The sequence below is a fragment of the Cygnus olor genome, chromosome 3, assembly GCF_009769625.2.
Source record: "Cygnus olor isolate bCygOlo1 chromosome 3, bCygOlo1.pri.v2, whole genome shotgun sequence".
Classification (NCBI taxonomy): domain Eukaryota; kingdom Metazoa; phylum Chordata; class Aves; order Anseriformes; family Anatidae; genus Cygnus; species Cygnus olor.
Genome location: NC_049171.1, coordinates 5,749,169 through 5,774,992, shown reverse-complemented (window position 1 = coordinate 5,774,992; position 25,824 = coordinate 5,749,169). Strand labels below are relative to the sequence as shown.

Genomic DNA, 25,824 nt, shown 5'->3' with positions numbered 1-25,824 from the left:
TATAGTTCCTACTCTGTTTATCTAAGGAAATGATGGCTGTGATACCTGACTTCTCTTGTTGCACAAGATTGTAGAAGAAGTAGGACTAGTGTGGACTAGTAGTGCTAGTGGCCGTGGATATCATGTGAAAATATGTTGGATGCGAAGGACATATATGTTTGAAATGTTTCTTTAACCTTTTCACATAGATCATGGTTTCTAAAACCGTTATTAACTCCGTATTTTTGATCAGGTATAAAGTTTTCTAATTGAGCTCTTAGATTCTGTATATCTCACTGGTATCTCCTACATTTTCTGTATATATGTCAATCCTGATAGTCTGTGAGAATGAGTTGAACGCCTGCCTACTTAGTTTGTGAGCCTTTTTAATTGACAGATTTTCTTCCATGTTTCCTTTCTCGAGGTTATTCACTTCAAAATAAACAGTTGGCTCTCTGCATTTTTACTCGTCTGTTTAATTTTATACTGTTAGTTTCAGATTTCTTCTAACTGATCTTGTTCTCTTTAAGCATTTGAGATCCCTCCAGCTTGATGTCATAGTAAATTCCAATAAATATTCCAATAAATACCGTTCCTGTTCTCTCATCTATGCTGAATATATTAACCTAAACAAAACTGGGCACAGCATCTCCCTGTGGGACTCTTAAAAAATATGTTATGTTTTGTCATCAATATCAATTACAGTTTGCACCACTTCCTCCATAGTGCAACGCTTCTGTACTGAGTTTGCAAGTTCCCATGTATAATAGCTTGGCAGCATCGATGTTTTTTTATCTGGAGCCAAGTTGCATCAATTCTGCTGCTTCATCTTTACTGACAAAGTCATTTGCTTTCAAATTAATCAATTGGGTTAATATGACATTTATTTGTTCTTGATTAATCCATTTTGATTGCCTTCTCACCTTGGTACCCTACAAGTGTTTGTAGTTTGACCGTTTCAATTTGTTCGGAATCTCAGCAGCAGCAGCGGGTTCAGTAAAAAGGATCGATGTACGAGGACCAGATGCAGGACAATGCTTTGTATATGGTGTGAACCGTGCTTTTAGGAAACTGGCTGAGAACGAACGGAATAATCGTGTTTTGTTCTCAGAATCCTGTGTGGTGCTGTTGACACAACCAAGTCTTGGTCAGCGAGGTTTTAAAAAATCATAAATGCTTTGAATTTTTAAAAAATATTTAGTTGCAGCCAAAATCAATTTTCTAGTTGAATACCTTCAGTATCCTATCCAAAATAGGGAACAGCTATATTTGGTGATGGCACAATTGTTAACATTGCTATTTTCAGGTTCAAAATATGCTTATGCAAAGAAAATGGAAGTATTTTGCTGACAATATTTGCTAAGCATTTTTCCAGCAAGAACCAAAATTACCAAGTCCTGCAGATGAGTCATCAGTATGCCTTTAAAAATTATTTATTTTTAAGGACAGACTTCTCAAATGTACATCAAAATAAGCTAGCCTAAAGTAAAGCTGTCTACTTCAAGGTTGAAAGAAACAGATGTTCAGCGAGGTTGAGCTGATGATGCTGTATAAAAAATTTCTGCTATTGTTATTTATTTAGGTTTTCCTATTGGAGTTGTAGCTATGGATAAGTATTTTTGTTGTGGTAGGCCCTGCACAAATGAATATTGGAAAAAAAAATATCTAAGTTCCTTCTAAAGAAATGAAAGATACCAGCTGGTTGTTATTGATGCCTAGGGTTGCTAGTTGGCTCTGACTCTGAAGTGGGGGTAGGACCTCTAGAATGCCTATCAGACACATTTCACACTGCTGTCTGAAAATAAGACAGCTGAAAGAACTTTAGTCAGGTGATCATGTTCTTTTTCAACAATTTTAGATGGAGAAGAATATGCTATATGAACATAATAGATTCAAGTAAATTTGGAATCAGCTTCTGTGGGAGTTATGCCCTATGCTATAAGGAAAAAGAAAGAGGAAATAGGATGACAGTATCTAAGTGTGAAGGTACATAGAAACACTTCTGAAAGAAAGGACCGCTGACGTCTGGCATTTGAAAGTAGACTCTACTTTCAAGACCAGAGGAAGAGAAGGTTGGAAGTACGAGAGGTGGGTAGTAAATTGTGAACAGACAAGCTTGCCAGAGTCTGACTCTTGGCTGTGAAATGAGAATCTTACAGTATTTCCAGTATTTGAAAATGTGGGGAGAATCATTAAACCAAAACAATCCATGGGGAGATAGGGAAGAGTTATCAGCAGTGCCGTGAAAACAAGCTGTTACTCAAATTATACGTTGTCAAAATGTGTGCATTGCCTGACCCGTAATGCTTCCATCACTCTAAGAACCCATATGTTATCGAGGATAAGTATTTTTTGGTGTTCCTTTCTGTTGTATAATGCCAATTACATGCCAGACAGATAGATGTTCCTCATCTGTACAATTTCCTTTTTGAGTCCCTATAAAACAGCCTTGCAAAATATGTTCCCAGAGTCCATTGTCTCCTCACTTTGTATTCCCTTATTCAACACATTGAAATTAAATTTTAGGGTTCCAAAAGTATCACAATTGCTCCTCTAATAGCTTGCAGGCTTGAGCAGTCAAGTACGTAGCTTTTTATGTGTATACATGTGTGCGTGTGTATGTAAGCACATAGAAGACTCCTTTATGAGCTGGAAATCTGAAGGCAACTTTTCTGTGGCAAACCTGCATCGACAAACTTAAAGAGAGAGCTGCCAAGGAGGCTGGCACTCCTGAAGCTGCGAGGGCATGTGTGCTGTTCCTGCAGACCAGAGCAGAAGGCTCCCTACCTGAGTTCGTGGAAAGGCTGTGGGACTCCCCTGCTAGGTTAGTAGTCAGGAAAGGAAAGAGTTTACAGGTTAAGAGCATGGAGTTAGTTTTCCATCTGACCTTCCTTGCACGCCAGCACAGAGCAGCTTTTCTGTAGCATCAAAATATGTTATTGTTTGCCAGGATAACTACACTAATAAAGCCCGTTGTATATCTATTATGTTACAAAAAATGAATACTACTATAAGCAGTTTTATTAGTATAACAGCATTTAAACTAGGCCTTTTTCCATCACCACTGTCTGTGAGGACAGCTTGCATTTCTAACATTCCAGTATTTTTCAGTATTACCTAGGTGCTTCCTTAAGGTGAACTGTAATAAAAAGTGAAAACAGAAGTTTTTATAACTGTAAAACTGGAAGAGAGATGCAGCCCTCAGCACTAGCCTATAAATTACAGAGACTTTCAAACGTTTATCAACCAAATTATTTTTTTCTGATCTATCAGTTGTTTTGGTTTCCTCTTGCTCCATTCATTTTTACTCTATTAAAGCTGCAATCAAGTATGGTCTGATATGCTTTAATGATCTTGTTTGAAATTATTAGTTATTTATTCTTTGATTATTGTCCCAGATCTTCATGTGGTAACTGATGAATGCTCTCAGTCTACTGTAGTACAAAGCAAACTGGGTTTGTATAAGGGCAAGCACTCATCTGGTCAGATCCCTGATGTGCAACATGAGCGAAGGTGGAACTAGGTTGTCCTTATAAAAATCGTTGATGTGTATCACAGTAAGGTCTTAAATTTATCTGGTTTAGCAAAACATGAAGCTCACGTCAGAGGGATATTTTGTGCGTGAATATTGTATTTTTGGGTATGGATTTACTTTCAGAATATTTTTTAGGAAAAAATGTAAGATGAGACAAAACTAGTGATTTATTTTCTGAAAAAAATAGTAATATCCAAGTTCTTATTAAAAACAAAACAACAACAACAAAGTAAAACAGAATTTGCAAATGTGTTTTTTATGGTAAGTCATATATTCTAGTTAGAATTTATTTCTTTGATGTAGGAACTTTACAGACTACATTACAGTGTTGATAAGCATTTATATCACTAATAAATTATTTTAATATTTTTCTCTTTGCAGGGTTGCTACATATTTTTCTGTAGATGAATGAGACCTTAATATGGTCTGTAGACATCACTGTCTTCAGAAATAAAAAGTAGATAGAAATTGTATTAAAATAGGTGATCGGTAGTACAGTGTATTGCCCACCTAAAGTGTTTTTGGCTCTTCTTTTTCAGTTGTGAAGAATAACATACTAGATTTTTTTACTAGAATTAGAAGTAGGAATAATTTTCACTACCAGGTTTTCTCCATTTACTTGTAAACTAAGTAAACAAACAAAAAAACCCAAAACACCAAACAAAAACCACCCCTGATTTTCTTTAGAAGACACGTAACTAATATAATATGTAATACGAGCATATTTGCTTTTGTTTGACTGACTTCTCGGACACCGTTTTCATGTCTGCTTTACACTTTTAAGAAGTCTACCATAATGAGCAACTCCGAACAGTTTACTTTCCAAAAAACAAGTGACTCGTGGTAGTGCTCAAGTGTGGTTTGTAACATTCAAAAGAACAAATACTGAAATATACTATTTTTTCAAACCCGAGTGTCAAAATAATAGAATATGAATAGTGACATCAAGAAACACTGATTTGAAATATATACGAAATAGATTTCTGATGAAGAGGGAATTTAAGAAGTGCTTCTTTAAGAATTCTGGAGAGATACACAAACCACCTTCTGTAAGCTCTCTGAACGTAACTAGCATGCTGCTCAGTTTATTCAAAAAGGACTGTAAATTCTGGAAGTTTTAACTTGATATGTTTGCAGGTAACATGATTGATGTGTAATTCTAGAATGAAAGGAGTATTTAGAGTCTTGGCTATCAGTTCAGCAGTTCTTATTTCTTAAACAAAGACAGGTCAGATATTCGTCTTGTCTTTTGTAAGTGTTACAGTTCCTGATTTTATCCTATGAATACGAACACATACAAACTCACAAAATAGTCTAACACGAATGCCTATCGATCACTAGATCAGAAAAACGTAATAGTGGAGGGGGGCTAACCTATCTGTCATAAGATTTTTTTTTTCATAACTTCTCAGAGGTATATCATATTATAAATGCATTAGAAATGTTTTGCTCTGAGGATATGTAGCATTCCTATAAAGGTTAAATCAATAAAAATGATTTGGCCACATTCCTAAGCATGGCTAGAACAGGTAGCCCGTTGTTTAAGGTACCCTTGAATTTCTGGATCAGATTATTATGGTGCAGCAAAAAGGCTTACTAAAGGCTTCTTACTGTCTGCAGACGTTCTGTGTTTCTATGTGAAGATATCATCAGCCTAAAAAAACCTTCAGATTTTCTGGGCTACTGAAAAAAAGAGTATTTTTATGTATATAGGTTTCAAATGTGTGTGCTCTAATTTTTAAAGGAATTTTTGCTGCAAGAAGGGTGAAGACACATCAGTAATTGATAACAACCAGGTATGTAAAGGAGAAAAAGAGAGACGTCTTTTAAATCAGTGTTGAGACTAGTAAAATTATTGCCCATCTTAGTATCTTTATAAGTTTGTTTGGCTTATTTTTATTTAATGCATATCTGATCAAATAGAGTGACCATTATATATTATGTGTATTTACTATAAGTAGTCAGCTCTGTAGGATTCTTAAATGTGATGGTAGAAGACTTCAAACAATTGATAGTTCAAATTCTTCTAATTTTTTACATAGCCGATAAACTTTAAACCCCATTAAACACTGTTTATTCAATACATCTGCTTGGTTCAGTGGACAGTCCTGAAGTTTGACAGAGTATTTTTATAGATTTAGTGCATTTTAAAATATTTCACAGACATTGAGGAGCTACTGTGTATTATTGTTACAGGGCAGATTTGTCTTACATTGCGTGCATGTGCTATGCATCTACGCTTCTGACACTTTTATATAGTTTTTATGGAACACAAGCTTACTGTAAGAACGTGTCAGTAAGACTAGAGTTTAGCTTCTACGGGTGTTTTAAGTTTATTTCACTCAGTCTCACTCTGCCCTTTAAGAGTACTGGAAGTGAAAAGCAGTGCCTTTTCATCTTTTTCTGCGTTTCTTCCTTTTTATTTTGTGCGTGCGCGTGCAGAAGAGGTCCTAAGATACATCCTAAAACGTACAATCATTTTACACGCACTACCGGCAACTAGGACTGTGTCTTTCAAGATGTTTTTCAGTTGTGAAAATTTGATCAGTGAATTAACCGCACATCCGGCTACATACATCTTTGATCAGAATTAGGACATTCCAGCTCGTGTGTGTGTGCATGTAAGCAGGCTGCATCAAGTCGATTTTACACATGTGCAGTACACATGTGCCTTGAAATTAGTTAGTAAACTAATATTATAATTTCAAGTAACAAAATTACGGTCTTCCCAGCCTTTGTTTTGTATTACACGTCCTGTAATATTTTATCTTTCTATCTGGACAAGGTTAAGTCTTCATTTATTTTAAGATGTATTAACACATATTTAGATGGCTCAGCCGTAATTAAGATTTTGCTTTTGATTTTTAAAGGTAATATTAAAATGTTATGTTAATGAGCTTAGAACCCCAAATTATCACGAGGTCATGACTGAATTAATTGCTGTACAGAATAACAGAGTAATTTTAGGTCCTCTTCCTTAAATACTGTGAAATTAAAAGTAGTTCGAGTGTTTGCATGTGCAATATACAGTCACAGTGTTGCATTAGGATGAAATTGTTCTTTCTGCAGTACGAAAATGGTTCTTGCTGTGGAAGATATATTTCTGCCCATTTGATGCTAAATTAATTTTTTTTTCTTGCTACCTAGATTGTGTTATTTTATTATCCACAAAGGACTGGATTTTTCCCTGAACGTTGGTTTCTTTAATAAAATGTCAGTATAAAGAGTGTGCCCCCTGAATTCGTTTTAGTGTTTCTGTTTATGCCTTTTAATCAGAAAGGGGGGAAATAAAAATATACTGAATAGCAAGAAAAATATAGTACTTAGGTTTGAATGTACAAAGTTGGATGTAAGAAGTGTGGGAAGGAAGCAAAGTGAATGCCCTTTATGCAAAAAGTCCTTTTGGGAAAAGAGAACATTTTTACTGGTGTATACTAAGGTACACCGCCTAAGTAAATAGTTACTGCTTTCTGGTCCTGTCAGTTTTAAATAAACCATTCATTGTTATGGCTTGGTTATTCCACAAATAACCAAGTGCAGCTGAGTTAAACTTTTGATACCACTGATTGGAAAAATGCAGATGAAGAACTCTTTTAATGTGAATTTATTCTGCTGTTCTTTTCTTAGAGGAAACAAGTTTTGCAGATTGTGTTAGGAAATAAATATCCTGCAGACTTTAAATGCTCTATTACAAAGCTGCTCCTGTGCTCCAGTATTATACAATAGCTAAGAGCATTAATTTGTCAAACTCTTATTAATAAAAGCGTCGCTAAGCTTGAACATACGTGTCCCTTCAATATTAAAGAGCAAACTTGACGCTTTTTTTTTCCCCAGAAGTTTTCTATTTAAAGGGACAGGATTCTCAGTGGAATAGGTGATACATTTGAAAGAAAGCGGTTACACGTGGAATTTATGCAGTAAATGCAGCAGGGCATGGGTACTGTATCAGCTCAGTGTTATGGCTCACCTAGCCTACAGCTTTTTGAGACATGATAAACTGAAATAGTAAATTCTGGCACAGTCTTCAGAATTAGGCTTTTTGTTGTTTTTTTCTTCCCCCCCATTGAATTATAACTACTTAATCTGTGTAAAATAACTCTTGCTGGTTCTTCTTGAAGGATGGTATTTATAGTAAATTATTGATGTATTACAATATTAATATAAAAATAATATTAGGGAGTAATAATTCTTGGCTGAGCAACTCCATATTTCATGTCAGAATTCCTTAAAAGTATATACAGGGTACCTTATTTGTTTCATCAGTTCCAGAAGAAAAATTGCACTGTGTCAAAAGCAGCAGCTGACCTACAGATAAGAGTACCTCGGCTAAAATGCATGGTTTCACTTTGAAAGTTGAGGTGAGTTGTTATTGTCCAGTCTACTGTCCACAAAAACAGTTTTTCCCTTCTTGGGACTATGGGAATAAGGAAGAAGATACCACCAGGCTTACTCCCAAGCATCTCTTTCCTCAGAAATATTGCCCAGTATTCTGTAACGAGTGCTTCTACCATCTATTATTTCATTACTAGCACTAACACTTTCAATTTATGTAGAGCATTATAATAGTGTTAATAGACATTCTTTTTTACAAGCATAAAGATGAGATCCTTGCTTCAAGCCCCTGTACTACGTATTAGCAAAGGAGAGAGATGTGAAGTGTTGTAAATGGTCTTTGGAAATTTGTACTGCTGGGAAATCGGAATGTGATAGCAACTTCTGTATTTGTGCAACCTCTGTGTTAGGTTAAGGACTTTGTACCAACACAGATGTTTTCTAAACTTACCCTATCACTGTGTTTTACTTCAAGAAATTAAACAGTTTAGAAATATGAATCAGTAGGAATTAAAGTTTGAAGCTATATACGTACGCATGTTTGCCCATACACAACTCATTAACATTTCTCCCAAGAAAGAATACCCTGTTCTAATACCGCACATGGCTACATTAAAATATCATGCTTTTTTAACTCTGTGTTTTCTGATCTATATTTAAGTGAATTACAGATATCCTTGGAGATTAGCACTATGTGGAAGTGAAAGTATTTGCACATAATTACTTGTCTATATTGATTTCCTTAAAAAAAAAAAAAATCATCTCTATCTTTTACTTACTAGTGTGGTGTCATTTCTATTAAGTACTCTTGACAAAGAAGTTGAATTCAACAATTAATAACGATGTGTAATGTCACCACGCTCTAACTTGTTATGCCAGACCCACTTGCACCCAGCGTATGGTCGTCAGCGTATGTGTGTCCGCATGCACATCGATGCAACCACGTCTCGCTAGTGCCGCAGTTAATTTGCTTTGTGAGTGAGGTTGGGTCCTTTTCTCTGAACAATAAAATATTATGTAACTGGCAATGGCTCTGTCTTTCTGTTTCAGTAAACCGCAGCGTGGATTTAGATGTGAGATATCTGACCATGAGGGATAAGTAAACAATGGTTTGGCATGCTTCAGGTTCAAATAAATTCTGGGGAAAATAAATGTATGTAAGGTCATCAGAATTTAACTTTCCTTCTTCGAGAAAATGAATGATAATAAATCTCAAGTCATTATGAAATACTAGCAATTCTGATGAAATATAATATGTGAAATAAGTTAGTGTCTATCAGAAATACAGTAACTGTATTTGGATGAATTCCTGCCAAAACATTTTTGCCACAGGGGTTTTAGCTATAACATATTAAAACTTAAAGCTATTGTTAATTCCAGAGCTGCCTGACCTTAACGAAAATGACATTTTTAAATGAGAGGGACAGCAGAAGAAACTGTTTTCAGCCTTTGCTGTAAAAATAAAGGTAGTTTTATCAGAGATGAAAACATATTCTCGGAGAACTGTTAGGAATACAGTAAATATAATATGGAAATACTTCATTTTTTTGCAGTACCACGTTTATTTAAAGGAAAATGTAGCCATTTTTCCTTTAATCTTTTACTATGCTAAATTAATTTTTATAAATAAAAATGATTAATAAGGAGTGGGTTGCAGAGGATAACTTAATTGCTCTGATTAAAATGACTTCAGCATTTAAAGTGAGGCAGTAGAAAACCTATGTCTCTTTTCCTCCTGGGGCAAGTTCATACATGAAATAGGAAACTTATAGCTACATGAGGAAGGCTAGAACAGTACACAGTATGCTAACAAGCAGAATAAAAATATATACAGGAAACAGATGCATGAATAATGGATTTTTTTATTGGAAGTGTTAAACTATTTTACGATGTAGTAACCTGAGTTTATTTTGTCTTTGTGCTCATCTTTAAAATACTCTTTAGGGTGTGCTTTTCCCTATGTTAAGTGGCAGGTCTTATATTTATTTGTAGAAGGAAGCATGTTTATGTAAGGAAGCATGCTCTTAGATTTAAGCTTTATTAACTTAAAACAAAAACACCTGAGAGCAGAAGATACACCTCCTCAATCTGTTCCCCATGAGCCTTTAGCAGTTGTTTTGAAAAACATGTATACAATAAGAATTAAAGGCATTGTAGATAATGTCAGCAAAAACGTATTTTGTTGGTAACAGTAGTTTCTTGTTGGGGTTCTGTGGTGGAGGAGGTAGATGTTTTCTGTGTTTTGTGGGTGTCTGCTGTCTCCGGATGAAAATCTGTGGTTAATTCATAAGTCTAGCAAAATTCACAAGGAAAATCTCTTTGAAATAGTGTATAGTTTACTAATTTATTTTTGAGCACAGTTATCAAAATAAATGTTATATTTATTCCTTTTAGACAAATTAACATTTTATATTTAAAATAGTACTTGAATTTTTTTTTTATGCTGCAGTTTCTTAACCGGTTGTGCGAATCTTGGATTCTCTCAGTGCCTAAGCTAAGACCTTAAAATGCTTCAGGTTTTACCATCTTAAACTCACTATTTATCTTGAGGCTGCCTTAATTAAAATATTATATACTCTAGGGCATATTAAACATGGCAATTTATTGTAATTCTTATTAATGGAGTGTATTAATGAGTTTTCAGAACCAACTCCATCACCTCCAACACACAATGTTGATTTTTATGAGATACGTAGAGGAAAACATGCACATGGCTAATTTTCAAGTGGTACCGAGCACTGACAGCTGCTGCTGGAGCAGCCCCGCCGGAGAGATGGAGGTGCTCAGCACCTCTGCAGCCTGGCAAGCACGGGCTAATTCCTCCTTTCCCTCCGTATTTAACTTCCACTGAAATGGGCTGGATTTGTGCATGAAAAAAATGCACCACTCTGCTTGTGTTTTCAGCCTCCTGTGCTTAACCTGCTGTTTTAGCAAGGAGTTCTGCCTAGCTGCTGGCAGGGACAGCCACCCGTGGGTGCATGCCCCAAGGTGTGACATGACCATACACACAGCACTGATGGTTACTCTTTTGAACTGTCTGCATTGTGTAGTTAGCATCCTTTGCAAGAATATCTTACCGTTTTGTTTTTCTGCTTATACTTAAACGGATCTGATTTTAGATCTCCGTTATTTACTCGAGCCTGCACTGGGCTCCTTGTTATTTGTAACAAGCACAACTGTGTTGTGAAAAGCCATCAGGAAAAATAAAGGTATAAGGTGCAGTTTTAAGATTAGCATTAGTCTGCCCGTGACCAAGAAATCACACTGCTTGAATTTTGGTATTATTGTTATGCTCTTAATGTGGGGTGGCAGAGCCTTTAAATATTTCTGGTAGAGTAGTTAATACAGCATGGAAGTTTGATATTTGTACAGTTTGTAAAGGAATTTGAGGTGTTACCCTATTTTGACTTCAGTTTTCAAGTATGCACTGGTGCATCATTAATCATAGGAAATGCAAAAATAAATAATATAGTCCCTTTGGATTTTTCATGTGAATACTTACCTTTTCCTTTTTTTGTATATACAGTTGAGGTATTTAGGTAACCCCTAACCTTTTGCTTCAACAAGGAGGTACAGTATAAAAATATTACCACAGTCTTCATATGAGCAGTTCTCTCTAAGAAAACCTCTAGATGAATATTTATTGAAAAAAAGCAAAGTTGCAATACAGAATGACTTAGCTTGGCCTGAATATTATATTTTAGACCACCAGTGAATAAAATTAAAAGCACATGGATTTTGAATAACTAGAAAAGGTTGTAATTGATTAGCACTGCATGAAAGTATTGAAGTAAGTAAGTTTTGATTTGTGAATGGTTCTATTCAATAGAGATTAATCCTGTATGTTTGATAAAATCTTAGTACCCCTAATGAGTTAGGTGTTTTTTTCTCAGTTTATTTAACCATCAGATATTTCAATGTTCTTTTAACAAACTGGAACATTTCTATCTTAGTGAATTTTGCATCAGTGCACTGGATTTAGACAATATTGGTTATTAATAGTTAATTTGAGACAGATAATTAAACGAATCACCGCATTTTGCTGCTTAAGAATTATAGAAATGCTGCAGTGTAATTCTGCATGTTTTAGGGGTTTAACGTACCGAAAGTCTGAGTGAGAAGCTTGCAGCTTTCTTAATGCAAATGAGAATAGTCATTCCTGCATTCCTTCAGTATTATTTTTGTAAAGTCCTAGTATTTTAAATTACGTTTATACAGACCAGTGATCACTGAGATTTTGCTTCAAACTTCACAATCATAGGAATATGTTAAACTGAGCAGGAACATTCAGAAAAATTCAGCTTTATAGGCATAATCAGAAGGGATCTGTTTCTCTCTTATCAGTATCTTAAGTAAAATAAAAAACTACAATTCCTTGCCAACTGATAAAACAGTTCAGAACCGACATCTAGAAAAGGTGCTTTTTTTAAAGAGTAAATGAGAATATTCTGGCGAGTATTTTAATATAAGCAGTGTAAATTTGTTGCTGTTAACTTGAAGTATTTCATTCAGGTTTATCACGTCTGTTTATAGGGATCAGTTACCAAACATTACATGTGAAATAATTAAGTCATCAGCCAAATCTTGATCTAATTTACGTCCTTCAGTGAAATTCTCCTATGAAGATGCACAGATCATATTTGAAAACACTTTTTTATCATTCGTAACTATTACGGGAGGCATTTCAAGAGTATTTCATGCTCTAAAGTATCTTGTACAAATCACATTTATTAGAAAATCTGGTAAACATTCAATTCATTTTTCTGCTTAGTATTTATTCTGAGATTTTTTTTTTCTTAAGGTGATATGGATACAAATATAATACTCTGCTGCTCGAAACGAACGCGCTTATATTTAAAAACTTAAGCAGGTCACTCAGGCAGAATGCAAGTCAATACCTGTGTTTAACACACTTAACACAGAAATACTCTGGCTATGAAACAATAGCAAGTTAATTCAAATGATCTAAACTGTAGAAGAATACATGTTCCCTGTAATTAGGAAAGGGTCCTGCATCTTCACTACCGTTATTCTTCCCTTCCATATGAGTTAAAAACACACAGAAAAAGCAAGTGAAATAAGAATTTTCACAAATGTTAATCCTCACAACGCTGCTTTCCTTCCTGTTATTACTTGTCATTATGCGTCTTAATTCTCAAAGAAAAAACTAATCAAATTCAACGGTCATGAAAGGACTAAGTTAGAGATTGAAATAGAAGGAGATGCAGCATGGAAAGGAATAAAATAGATCATGCATTCTGACATCCTGCTGCACCGGTGGTAGGAAATGGTAAATTGATGACTAACTTGGGTCTTCTGGCTTTTGTTCTTTTTTAAATTGTGGTCTGTCTCATTTTTATAAAGTTTTTAAGTTTTTTTTTTTTTTTTTTTGGTTTTGGTATCAGATATTGGTTACCTACTGATAGAATTGGTGAGATTTTGTCGTTCCGTGCATTTGCTGCTCGTGGCCAGAGTTGAATTTGTGTCCCCAACCCGATTTACTGAAGTTTGGAAAAAAGTATTCTTCGTGCTGCGGGACTTTTGCCTCGCTTTAGGAATGATCAAAAGTAGATAAATTAAGCAGTCACCACTCGGTGTTTTGATAATTTTAGCCAACTAAATTTCGTCTAATCTCTTTTGGAAGTAAAAGCAAAAGAAAGTCCCTATACATGTAAACTGTATTTCCTGTTGTAAACACTGGGATAATGTGGTCTGGCTACACTTCTGCTGGGCTTCATTAAGACAGCAGTTTTAGTAGAAAAGCTGCTTACCATTTTTGTGTTAGCATTTCAGCTCACCGGTCTGCCTATTACAGCTACAGGAGCCGGCACAGGTTCTGTTATTACTTCTGCTATCTGTAGGTCATAAATTAAACAGCTCCCAGCTCTGTGAGAAGCTATTCTTCAAGTCTTTTCCCGCACGCAGCCTTACAGCTTATTCATGTGCTGAACTGGGAACCAGTCAAAGCGCGTGAAGTAGGAGGGGTAAAGGGAACTCCGGTCCTCGGTTCATTACAATACAAGTCTAATTGGGATGTATACACTGAAAATGGTCCTAGCATTGTTATTTGTCTTATAATGGGGACAGGGGAGGAAAAGAAATAGCTTTAGCTACAGCCCCAGCCTAGTTTCAACATGATGGACACCATTAAGAGAATCCTGTAAGTTTTCACATTTTTTTTTCCTTGGTCTTTCAGAATTTTCAGTTGTGTCAGTAAAAGATGCTTTGAAGAAAATGTTGCATATGCTTCTTACCACTGGTCAAGGGGAACTAGAATACTGCATTTTCCATCACATTTTAAAAGTAACTTCGTCTTACTTGCAGAGCAATCACTTAAAATCTGATTTGGTTATATTCAGTTCGAGCGCGAGGTGCCCTGCGCTGATTTTAAAACTATATCTGAGAGGAAGAAGCTTTTCTAAATAAGCCATGATAGAGGTGCAATTTTATAGTGCATTTATGATTTTTTATGGGCACGTGTGTCTGCAGGACATATAAATAACTGCCTCAGTCTACATACATGATTTCTTAAAGGAACCTGTGTTTACAGTTCTGAATGTTGAAGTAAAGATTTGGCAGTGCCCTTCTACAGAGTTTTTTAAATCCCACTTTCAATTAAAGCTTAAATTCATCAACATATTAAATTGCATAACTTCATAAGTTAATATTTTTATGCCTGAATGTTTCACCCTGTTCACAACAAGTGCAATGAGGAGAATTCGCTTTCAGAAATGAGTCCATTAAATAGCACACTTTGCTGCGAAACGAGGGCGAAGAACTGCACGTTTCTGATAAACTTCATTGAGCATATATGCTTAAAAATAAGTTGTCTGGTACAATGATAGGGAAGTTATGGATAGGAGAGGCTGCTACGTGCTGCACGCTACTCATTTCATCAGGTCTAAGGAAACAGAGCTAAATCCTGTAATTCCTTCAGAATATCTTGCATTAAGCAGTCACGTTGGATGCATTGAAGGGTTATGCTTTGCACCAGTTCTTCCTAAGCTGTTCCTTGCCGTTGTTGGCTGTTTCCCTACCTACCTGGTCCCTTGTACCTGCAATAGGGCTGGGCGCTGTGCTATACCCCATCCCATGTACCTGGCTGCGGCCCACCTCGTGCGGCCCAGCCGAGCACACCTGTGCCAGGGCCACTGAGCAGGCGGGCCACTGACCTCTTTCTGCTCAGCCTCAGTCACCCATTCATAATAAAATCCGCAGAAGCTCCCCCCCCCCCCCCCCCCCCCCCCCCCCCCCCCCCCCCCCCCCCCCCCCCCCCCCACCCCCCCCCCCCCCCCCCCCCCCCCCCCCCCCCCCCCCCCCCCCCCCCCCCCCCCCCCCCCCCCCCCCCCCCCCCCCCCCCCCCCCCCCCCCAAGCCTGCTATGCTCTCCCCCACCCTAGCATCCCATTCAGCAAGTTTTTTTGTTTCCATAACTGTCCCCGGCATCGTTAAGAAAACCCCGAGCGCGGCAAACGGGAGCTGAGATGTCGCAGTACTCACCCAAAAGAAGTTTTGCTGACATGGTGTCACCGAACTGAACAGGCTGTTTGATGCCATAGTCCCTCTCGTTTCACGCAGAGCTTTCACCTCCTGGTGTAAATACTTCTTGGATCCTCAAACTGCAAACACAAACCATAGCCAAACCTTGGTTTAGTTTTACAGTGCCCCTGCATTGCATAGACCCTACAGTTGCTTTCTTTTTTTTTGTCAAAAAAAAAAAAAAATGTTGTAGCACTGGTAACATGTGAAAAGCAAGGAAACAAAACAAAAAAAAAAGAGAATGAGCAAATATTTGAAGGACCTACTATTACTGCATAGACTGTGGTTAGAGAGCACTTACTGACTCTGTTGGTCTCAGTGGCTGGTAGTGACCTGCGGAGATTAACCATTTAAAACCCAGAGCCTTCTCTGCTGTCCTCCTGGAGAAAGTTTGCACCGCACTTGTGGTTCTGTGGTTGTTTGTGAGGCGAATGAAGCATTCACACAATCCAAAAAAGCAAAAGCTTTAAAACTCCTTTTTTTTGCAAGCACTGTTACTGGAGAGAGAGAATCATGTGGCTTGTGACATCAGAGGACTCGCAGAGGACTGCCTACCACTGGGGCTTGTTCTTGCTCTCTCCTTTTTTTCTCCTTTTTTTTTTTTTATTTTTTTTTATTTTGACAAAAGGCCCGTGGTAAGGCCCTTCCTGGCATCCAGAAGGATATAGCTTTTTAATTTTTGTGACTCATGAGGATTTGGAGAGAGTACAAAATGCTGTAAGAGCCCAAACTTCTGTACAGTTAAAGCATATGGACAGCAGAACTTTATTTGTACTCTCAGTTCAGGTTCCCCCCACTCTTCTTTCCCCCTCCTTTTTTTTTTTTCTTCCTTTTTTTTTCTTTTTCTTTTCTCTTTCCCTGCTTCATTATTGTGTCTGTGGAAAAGTGAGCAAAATTGGCACAAGTGGCTGTGTGAAATTCTGAACAACAGTGATGATTTACAATAATTTACATCTTTGGATTGTATCACGATCTTGGGTCTGCTTCAGATTTGCTGGGTGGCTGGATTCCTTCTGTTTTACTTTTTCTCCTTGTCTTCCTCTACTTGTGAATCTGTAACTCATTGTAAGAAACTTTACCTTGCCGAAGGTCTAGTAGCAGCCTGCTTGTTGGGCTTGTGTTTTTTTCCTGTAATTGGCTGTCACAGAAGTGTTAGGCTGGGGATTCCTTTGCAAATCTTAAATCATGTCTGCCTTGCTTTACATGCCTTCAAAACTAGTTGGCAGTTTTATGTAATGCAAATTAAGGGCAATTATCTTGCTTTTATATGGGGGGCAAAATATGTCATTTAAATAGCATAGCTAGTTGTGTACTGCCTTCCGAGGGATGCTTTTGAGTGCCAGTATTGCTGGGATTTAATACAGACACTGCAGAACAGAGCGAGCTGTGAGATTGTGATTGTGCTTCTGTTAATTGCTCCTTATAGTTTCAGTGTTTAGGCGAAATAGAACAGTCTTTGGCTTTTTGGGAGACCATAAATAACTTCATTCACCAGTTAATGTTAACGCTTAGTTTTAAAATGAAACATAAATTTGATGCATATGTAAGATTTAAGTGCTTAATATCATATGTGTGCATGTGTGTGTAATATTTTTTATATACTCAACATATTGTAACTTTGACTTTGATTGTGTAGTATAACCCTTTACTGTACCAGTACGGAGTGGGTTAACAAAAGCAGTATTTTTTTGTTTATAATAGAGGCTTTGAAATAAATTGCAAAATGCTGTGTGTAGTAAGGAATAATGTGCACAGACAGTGTGTATTAGTAGTCTTGATTTGCTCACTCAGATTCAGAACAAAATTGGAAACATCTTGGAGAAAGTATCTTATTTTTTGCCTCTTTGGACATTATGTCTAGAACTTTTCTTATTAGCCTGATTGTATCACAGATGCATGGGATTTTCTAGCTTTTGCAGGGTGATTTTTTTTTGTTGTTTGCTTGTTGTTGTATATATTGCTGAGAGCAGAAGAATTGTATAAAACACTTTCTAGATATTGTTCAGCTTTTATTTGTAAAATAAAAGACGTCTCTTTGAAGCTGGCAGCCCTCCTTTTTTATTTTCCTCTCTGTCCTCAGCTTTCCCAGCAAGAAGTTGGCCAGCAGTGGTGGGCAATGGAGAACTGGAGGTGTGGGTGGAGAGCAGGTTCTCTACTTTGTGGGGATGGAGAGGAAATGGGCAGGGAGATTTCAGTAAGACATTACAGCTGGTTCCTTCTTTTTTTCATGATCATATATTTATCAAAGCAACATAAAACCCTATGCATAAAATTACTTTCATAGTATTTATAATAAGGTAAATAACATTCTTCTTCATTCAGTACTTTGGAAGTTATTAGATGCTGACGTATTTGTGGAATTCTGTCTTTAAATGAAAAAGGAGTATTCTGCAAATCACCCATCTTTTACTTTTGTATGAGTGCTATTTAATTCTTCTAGTGATGGATTCCTTTGTATTTCTTTATGTTTTCATAGTATGGATAAGAACACCAATGGAAAGAAGTTAAATGCATAAAAACGATGAAAAGATTGGTAATCACTTCATATAAACAAAATATGTTTGTGTGACTTCCAGATTTAATCAACTTCTGATGCAGCAGAAGTCTTTGGAGGTTTCTACCTCTGTTATTTGTGGAACTCTTAATTGTAAGCACAATGTTCCTTCAACTACAGCTAAGATATTTATCAACTTTTATATGATGGTAGGTAACTTCAGTGCTTTTATGTAATAGATCACTTATGTCCTGATCTTAGATATTTGTTTTCACTTAAATGCAGTTGATTTATTTATTTTTAACTTTGGAATTTATTCTCAGTTACATCTTTAATATTTGAATAGTGAACTTCCTCCAGAGGTTTGACTTGTTAAATTCCTTGCCTTGGGACGTACTCAGTCTTTTTCTGGAGTGGGTTTTTTTATGCTGTCAATTGTGTATGCAGAGTTATTCTCTGACTTGGTTATTATGTTTTGGCGTGATAACTTTGGGATTTTTTTTGTACTGTACATACTTTTTCACCTGCGATATCAAGGTCAAGACAACTACAGTGAAGTCTTCTTCTAGTAAGGCAAAATGCATTAAAAGCAGAAGAACAAATTGTTTAATAAGGTAAACAAGATGTAGCTTGCAGAAACTAACAATGAATAGAACTTTTTTTTTTTTAATTACTAGGCAGTATACAGACCTTATAAAACAAAACTGTATACAGACCTTATACCTGTGAAACTGGTGGTTTCTTTCAGGATAGTTTGCACTTCTAGTGAAGCAGATACACGAATCCTAACAATCACTGTGTTAATGGTGTCTTGATTGCAGACTTACTCTTGGCAGTCTGTTGTTCAAAAGGTAGATCTACAAAAATTGAAGTTCACTTATGACTTCCATAGGGGATGCTTTAAGTCACAATTACACTTACAAAGGAAGTATTATGCTAAGGAATTCCTCTGGTAAACTATAAGCTTGATCTTTGACGAAATGGAATCTTATTTAAAGTCAATTGTAATGCAACTCTAAAAGATAATTACATCTTTCACTTTTTTCTTTTGAAATTTGTTTTGAAACTTTTAAGCCATGCTTTATTTCCAAACATTTTGCCTTATGTCACTCAAAGTTCATGCAGCATATAAACAGTATGATCAAGTTTATTTGTACTTAAATGTTTGTTTCTATGCTACAGCTAGAGACGTATAAATATGCTGCGTAAAGTAATAGGATGACAAACTTGTTAAATTGCACTTGCTTACAAGTTTTACAGTATGTACTATAACAAGACACTGATTTTTATACTGCAGAAAGTTTCAGAGCAGTTTCCTCAGATGCATGTGTTAATTGCAGATGCTATTAATGTATCTGTTTCCATAGCAGCATTTTTTTTATTTTTTTATTTTTTTTTTTAATGAGAGAAATGTCTCTGCTTGGCTCTGTTTTTCATAACTCAGTGAGAAGTCATTGCACATTTTAGAATGATTGTACTGTATTTTCAGATGGTTCTTAGCTAATATATTTAATTCACCATGTGCATTTAAAATATTTGCACATTTTAAGGAACTTCTGTTGCTCGACTTGGGTGTCTTGTAGACTTCCAGCCTCCAACATCTCTGCAGCAGCTTCATGTTTGCTGCTACCATGCTACTAACCTGTGAGAGCAAAAAACCAAAACTGCCCATTAATTAAAAAAAAATAAAACATCAGTGTTACTTCAGTACTCATTCCTTTTAAAATGCTTCGTACTGGTGTCTGCAAGGAGTAGCATGGAATGTCAGAGTTTTTTCAGCCTTTTTATGATGATTTCTGTTTTCTACCTTTCAACTTTTTTTTCTAAGTAAGATGTGGTTTGAAAGGAGATGGGGCCTGGGACCATGAAACAGAGAGGAAAAAAAATACTTCTGTATTTATAGTGTAAGCAAGTGTTGCGTGTTTTCTGTACCAGGGAATCAGGCTACTGAAATCAAATTAAACCTTAAACTGAACTGTTATTTAAATTAAAAGGATGCTCATCTTCTTTTAATCAGTCAGTACATGATTTAATAGCAAGTGGTTTTCATTCATCTTGAGTTGCCAAGTCTCTGTCCCCTGGTCGGGCTTTGACTAAAGGTCTCTATCTTAATGGTCAAATATACCTCATCTCGGCTATTTTTTGCTGCTCAGGCATTTTTTATGACAAGTGTTACTTTCCATGTGTTCCTCCAATATGTATTTTGTAGACTGTAGGGTAATTGAGAGATCCCATTTGATCAGACATCCACCTTCTAAACAGTCGCCACACAGTGTTTAAGATCACCCTAACCTTTTAGCTGTTTTCTCCTGTCTATTTTTTTTCCCTTTTTATTTTTTTTTGAAGTCAACTTGCAGAAAATATGGGAAACCTGTCTCATATAACAGCTGAGGATGTGGCTAGGTTAAGGCAGGAAACTGCTACCCACAATGCAATGTTACATACACTACCACTTAATAAAATTTATTTCAAACATGCTACTGACAAAACCAAAGAAAAATAATATCCTAACTATGCTAGTTAGTACACTAAATATATCTAGGGAAAAGTGAAAGTAATCTCTCTAGAGTCTTTCTTGCTTTTAGGCTACAATGCCACCAGTAGTTAAACCCGAGCAGATCTCAGCAGTTAAAAGCAGTGACCTATTTTTAGAAAATATTCACATCGCTCTGGAAATTAATGATTATATACTTTTTAATAACAGTCCAAGTTACTTTATATAGAGAGAAGTCCAATAAGCTCTCTCCCTAGGTCTTTCTGGTCGTCGAAATATCCTCTTGTGTAGTTTTACAGCTGGCAGCTTTGCTTGCTTCATCCCATGTCCACTGAATCCTACCTTTCCTGTAACCAAGCAGCCTTTTAGCTTTCCTTCCCACTTCATCGATTCGTAGGTTGGTCAAAATATTTTCAGTGTCGTGTGGGAAAGTAACCGAGGAGTTCATCTTCCTAGATTATACGAAGAGTTAAGGGATCTAGTTCTTTTAATTGGTTGCCTGCAATCTAATAATTTGTGGGAAGTACATAAATTTAGTTAATTTCTAAGGTAAATTTAATAGGCTTGAATCTTTTGTGAGCGCTTTGGGACATCAGATAGAGATATGTATGTGGTCACTGATGCTGCTTTGCCATAAATGCCCCGAAAGTCTTGTTCTAGATGTATTTTTGTCTCTGTTTGTTTTTAAATGCACGTATATTAAGAGTGATCCTCTTACAGAACATTTTTGAAGTATTTGCCTCTATAGTTAGAGAACACTTATCAAGACCAGCTGCTGTAGTGCTGTGGATCCTATCCATGGACTCATGGTGGTCTGCTGAACAACGTTCTTCAAGTTTGACAGGTGAGACAGAGACTCTCCAGTGCCACTGCTTTTGGATGAATCTAGCTGTGGTTGGAGAAAGTGCATCTTGCCAAAATATATGGGTAGGACCACACACAGTCTTTAAAATAGTTATTGTAAGCTTATTTTTAGGCAATATATGTCTTGACAGTTCTTTATTTGCATGCCAGTTTCACTGCTGCTTATAGATTTTTCATTATTTTAGTAATGGCAATTGCAGATTTAGATCTATGTTTGTAAAGTTTTTGCACAACATTTACACTGGAAACATCCAGACGTGCTACTTTCAGACCTCAATCAAGATTAGAGAACAGATTTTAGAGAATATTAAAGCAGATTATTCACGCTCTTCAGTTTTGGTGTCAGTGTTTTATATTAAACCCCATTTTCAGGAGCAGAGTTCAGCAATAAAGATTTGCTTTCTGGTTTTAAAATTATACCAGTTTCAGTAGCTTGTGTAAGTCTGTAGCAATGTAGATTTAAGACATGAAATTAGTTCAGTAAGTAATAAGAACGAAATGTTTTTTTTTAAATTGCATAGTTATTAAATACTGAATTTAGAATCTGCATTTGATTTATGCTATAATTCCTGGACAGTATTTTTCATGTGTATTTTAATGTGTAGAATATTCTTCACATTCTAAGTGCCTGCTTCAACTTTTGGCTCCGTAATGCGTATTTAAAATACTGTATGTTTAACTGACAGTGTGGAAGGGGGTTGCACCCTGTAGAATTTCTGAGAAACAATACCCGTTCGGTAACTTTCAGAACAGATTTTTTAAATACCCCAAGAGAAATTAAATATAATACTGAAATGGAATATCATAAACCATTCATTGGGTAGTGATGCTTTAAAGTTAAGGATTCATAATGACATGTTTTTTGCCCCCTATTTGTGTATTTTTCAGATAATCTTGCATAATTAATGCATGGCTGTTTCTCAACAAAACATTCCTAATTTTTTTTATTACTTAGCATTGCATAGGACTATTGCTTATAGCAATGGACTCTACAGACATTTAAGGAAATAGTCACTGCCCTGAGGGTATACAATTAAATATATGCAGCTAGCCTTTTAAGAAAAATAAAAAGACAAAGGAAAAAAGAAAAAGATCACCATAGAACAAATATTAAAAGTCAGTGATTTGAAGAATACCATGGAGAAGGGAGGGTGATTGGTTTTAATTCTATTATTAACTTGCTCCACAGATTCTAATATGAAGAATTTCTTGTGTTTAACTGACTGCTACTGTTGTTTGCTTGAAGTTGAATGTGATGCCTGGTCATTGCAGTTTCTTCTGTATAACACCATGATACTTCCTTATGTACTGTGTGCAAGTTGAAATACTTCTATTCTGTTTTATGATACTTACATAAGTTAGAGATCCTCAGATCTGTAAATGGTATTTTTAAAAGAAAAAATAGTTAAATTAGATAGTTTAATGGTTTCTCCCATTTATCTCTCCACATCCATTTTTAAAGTATTTAATACCTGGCTCTGTTTCTTCTCCTCACTTGTCAAAAGCCTAAGCTTGCCCTTGTAATTAAAAATGTGTAGTGGGCTTTTGGTGGAAAAGAGATCTGAAGATCTCCTAAGAAAGTGGAAAAGAGGATGAGAGGAAATGGAATAAGATTGGAAAGAGGACAATTAGAAAACATTTTTGTTGTTGTTTAATGAGATTCTTTTTTTAACAGTACGGCTTCCATTTTGTGTAGAAGGATATACATAGCATAGAAGAATATTGAAGGTGAGGAGAAATGAAGAAACTGAAACAGGATGAAGAACAAAAGCATGAATCCCTTTTCACATTGACAGTATGCACAGGAGGGAATTGCCTGGGAGATTGGAATGTGAAGTGAAAACCATTTTATTCTGAAAGAGCCAGTTCAGATACTGGAAGCCGCCTGGCTATATTTGGTGTGGCATTGAGCTCATTTGGAATGAGTTGGGGTATCTCAGCTCAGCACTTAAAATGGCATGTATAGGTATGCCTAAAGAACAGTGGAACAGAACCAGACTTCAGTGGTGCTGGGAAGAGTATGGGAGATGTCTATATTAAATTTCTGACATGCGATGTGTTCCATGCTGGAGAGTTGGTTGGTTGCTTTGTCACATCTGCAGGAGAAAGCAGTCAGTGTTTGATACCTGGATCTTACTTTTCCACGCTTCTGAAAAGTCAATGCTTTCCCTTGTAATTAAAATTCATTGTGGGTTTTTTGGTGGAGAAGAGATCTGACAATCATTCATATGGAATTGAAAAGAGTATGAGAGAGGGTATTCACTGATGTTCAGGTTAGCAAACGTCAATTCTTTTCCAGATTTTTTTTCCATGCTCTGCGTACCATACTGCTTGGTAACTGAGTAGTGGTGATGAAGAAAAAATATAAAAACAAATTACAACCATTCCTTCCACTTATACTTCTTTCTTCTCTGACTTTCCCGCTCCAAAAGTGAGGAGGCAGGGCTGGTTTTCAGAGAGACCCTGCAATTTGGTTGCCAGAATCCAGACCTATGACCGGATAAGTAATGCAAACTTTCATGAAATATTCTGTGTGGATGTAACAGTATGTGCATCATTTATTTTTTAACAGTTAGATATTTTATTTTTTTCAGTTGATTATTTCTTTACTGTTTATATGGATAAATAATTATTTGTTCTAAGAAGATACACCACCCTACGAGAGGGAAGTCTGTCGTGGGCGCCCAAGCCAATTATTCTGCTGAGTATAGCCAGCATGGTAAAAGGGTGCTTTTAAGTTGACGATCAGCCTATAATTAAAGGAATCACGTGTTTCCCTTTCAGCCAAAACATAGGTTCTGACAATACTTGGCATTGTAGAGGAGTCTGGGGGGAGAGGTCAAAGGTATTGCTAATCTGGAGTTTTTGAGGGAAATCACAGTTCTTTCTATCAGTAACATGAGGAGGCTGGAGTCTGTGCGTAGGGCTAGGTGTAAAATAAAAATAAATTAAGACTATTTAGCCTCTGGTTGATTGAGTCTTGAGTGAGAAATGTGGCCTGACTGGTAGTTGTGAAGCAGGATTTTTGTTTTTGTGTGTGTGTGTGCTAGAGGTGGTAATGGCATGAAAGGATGATAGAGGACAGCCTAGAGAATATTGGGCATTGCCTACTGATTATGGTGTGTGTGAGGACAGACCATAGCAATGAAGGGACACTTAAGTACCCAAATCACTTTTGGATCTATATGGACAATTTTATTATTAGTGATTGGGATAAATCATTGGAACACGAACATTGGAACAAGAGCACTAGGCTAAAAAAAAATCTTGTTCAGAAATTTGGTAGAGTAGCCAAAAATAAACTGGGTTATAAACTCCTCTTCTTTACTATTTTCTAAATTCCTTTCCTGAGAGCATTTTGCTTCTGGAGTGATGCTTTTTAGCAGCTGGGGGCCTGAAAAGACTTGAAACTCAAGGTTATCACTATGTTCAGGTTTTGTTAAAGAATCGAACACATATGTTTGACATACTTGCACATCAAAACTAAAGAGCATGTTATGTTCTATGATAGCATCATGTTCTATGATTCTGTGTCAATCATCTAATATTTGCATGGAATATAGAAACTCCTTCCTGGTTCATAAGCTTGTTACATTACTTAAAATTGTATTTTAGGGTAGCAGGATCTACATTATGGATTAATTCATATACCACCTACTCTGTAACAAAATCCATTAGATGATCCATCAGTTATAACAGATATGTTCTCTGTGACATTTGTCTCCATTGGATTTGAACTCTGTATTTCTGCTGCCAGAACAGCTCATTGTAGGCAGGCATCTTTGGGTATTTGGGGGAACCCATGGGGATGTACAGATCTGCGCTACCAAACATTTCTTTAATAACAAGCAGTGCTCTGGGCAGTTTTGCTGCTTTGCCAAAAACCCCAATGCTGAAGGAAGTGTGGCTTCTCAGGAGCCAGAGTTCCTTCTTACAGCATGTGCTTTAAGACTGAGGCCCTCAGAAATGACTATCCAGTCTGTATAGTATAAAATGAGCTAACCTTTATCTTTCATGTTTTGTATCTTTATTAATAGAGTATATCCTTCAATGTTTTACAAAGGAATTTCAATAACCTCGGCTTTGGGATGAAGACAAAATGTGCAGTTTTATTTTGCCATCGTTACCCTGCTTATTTTGTAAGATTCGTAATTGTTCTCCCTTCTTCAAAGTTTTTTTTTTCCAAGTTTTATTTTTTATGAAAGTCTAAATGTTTTCTTGCTCTTTAAGTCCAGTTTTGCCCAGTGTGGGTTTGAAGCAGCTCTGCAGCAGAATGTTTATATTTCAGTTTCAGGAAAAATGATACTAGTCTGTTCAGAAATGGACTATTTGCAGTAGTAAGTGGCATCTTTACAAGCTAAACATAATGATCAAAGGGTTGAAGAAATAACAAATGTAGTTGTCTTTTGGACAAAATTACAATGGAATAGCATTTAGTTTGTCATTTAGCTTCAGCATGATTTATTTTTCTTCTGTTTTAATTGAAGAATAAATCCAATTCATAACTGAATGCAATTCAATCTTCTCATTTTCTGATGTGGGTAGAAAATATCTGTTTTATCTGTGTATAGGAGCTACAGTAATTCAA

The 25,824-nt window shown here is 36.3% G+C and overlaps 2 protein-coding genes across 6 annotated transcripts in view; one reads left to right on the top strand and one right to left on the bottom strand.

The window, feature by feature from the left end:
• The window catches only part of RUNX2 (RUNX family transcription factor 2), a 154,729-nt gene extending 138,825 nt beyond the window's left edge, over positions 1–15,904 (bottom strand). For both annotated transcript variants that reach the window (XM_040554263.1, XM_040554264.1), the window contains exons 1-2: positions 15,686–15,904; positions 15,346–15,464 (exon numbers count right to left, since the gene is read on the bottom strand). In XM_040554263.1, coding sequence (XP_040410197.1) covers positions 15,346–15,402 — 57 coding nt within the window. In that variant the 5' untranslated portion in view covers positions 15,403–15,464; positions 15,686–15,904. The remainder of the gene's footprint in view (positions 1–15,345; positions 15,465–15,685) is intronic.
• SUPT3H (SPT3 homolog, SAGA and STAGA complex component) overlaps positions 1–25,824 on the top strand; it is a 277,738-nt gene that overhangs the window by 27,423 nt on the left and 224,491 nt on the right. Inside the window, exon 1 of one of the 4 annotated variants that reach the window (XM_040554268.1) lies at positions 21,198–21,216. The exons of the other annotated variants lie outside the window; for them this stretch is intronic. The gene's annotated coding sequence lies outside the window, so the exon portion shown is untranslated. Of the gene's footprint in view, positions 1–21,197; positions 21,217–25,824 lie in introns of those variants that run through there. 4 annotated transcript variants of the gene reach the window in all.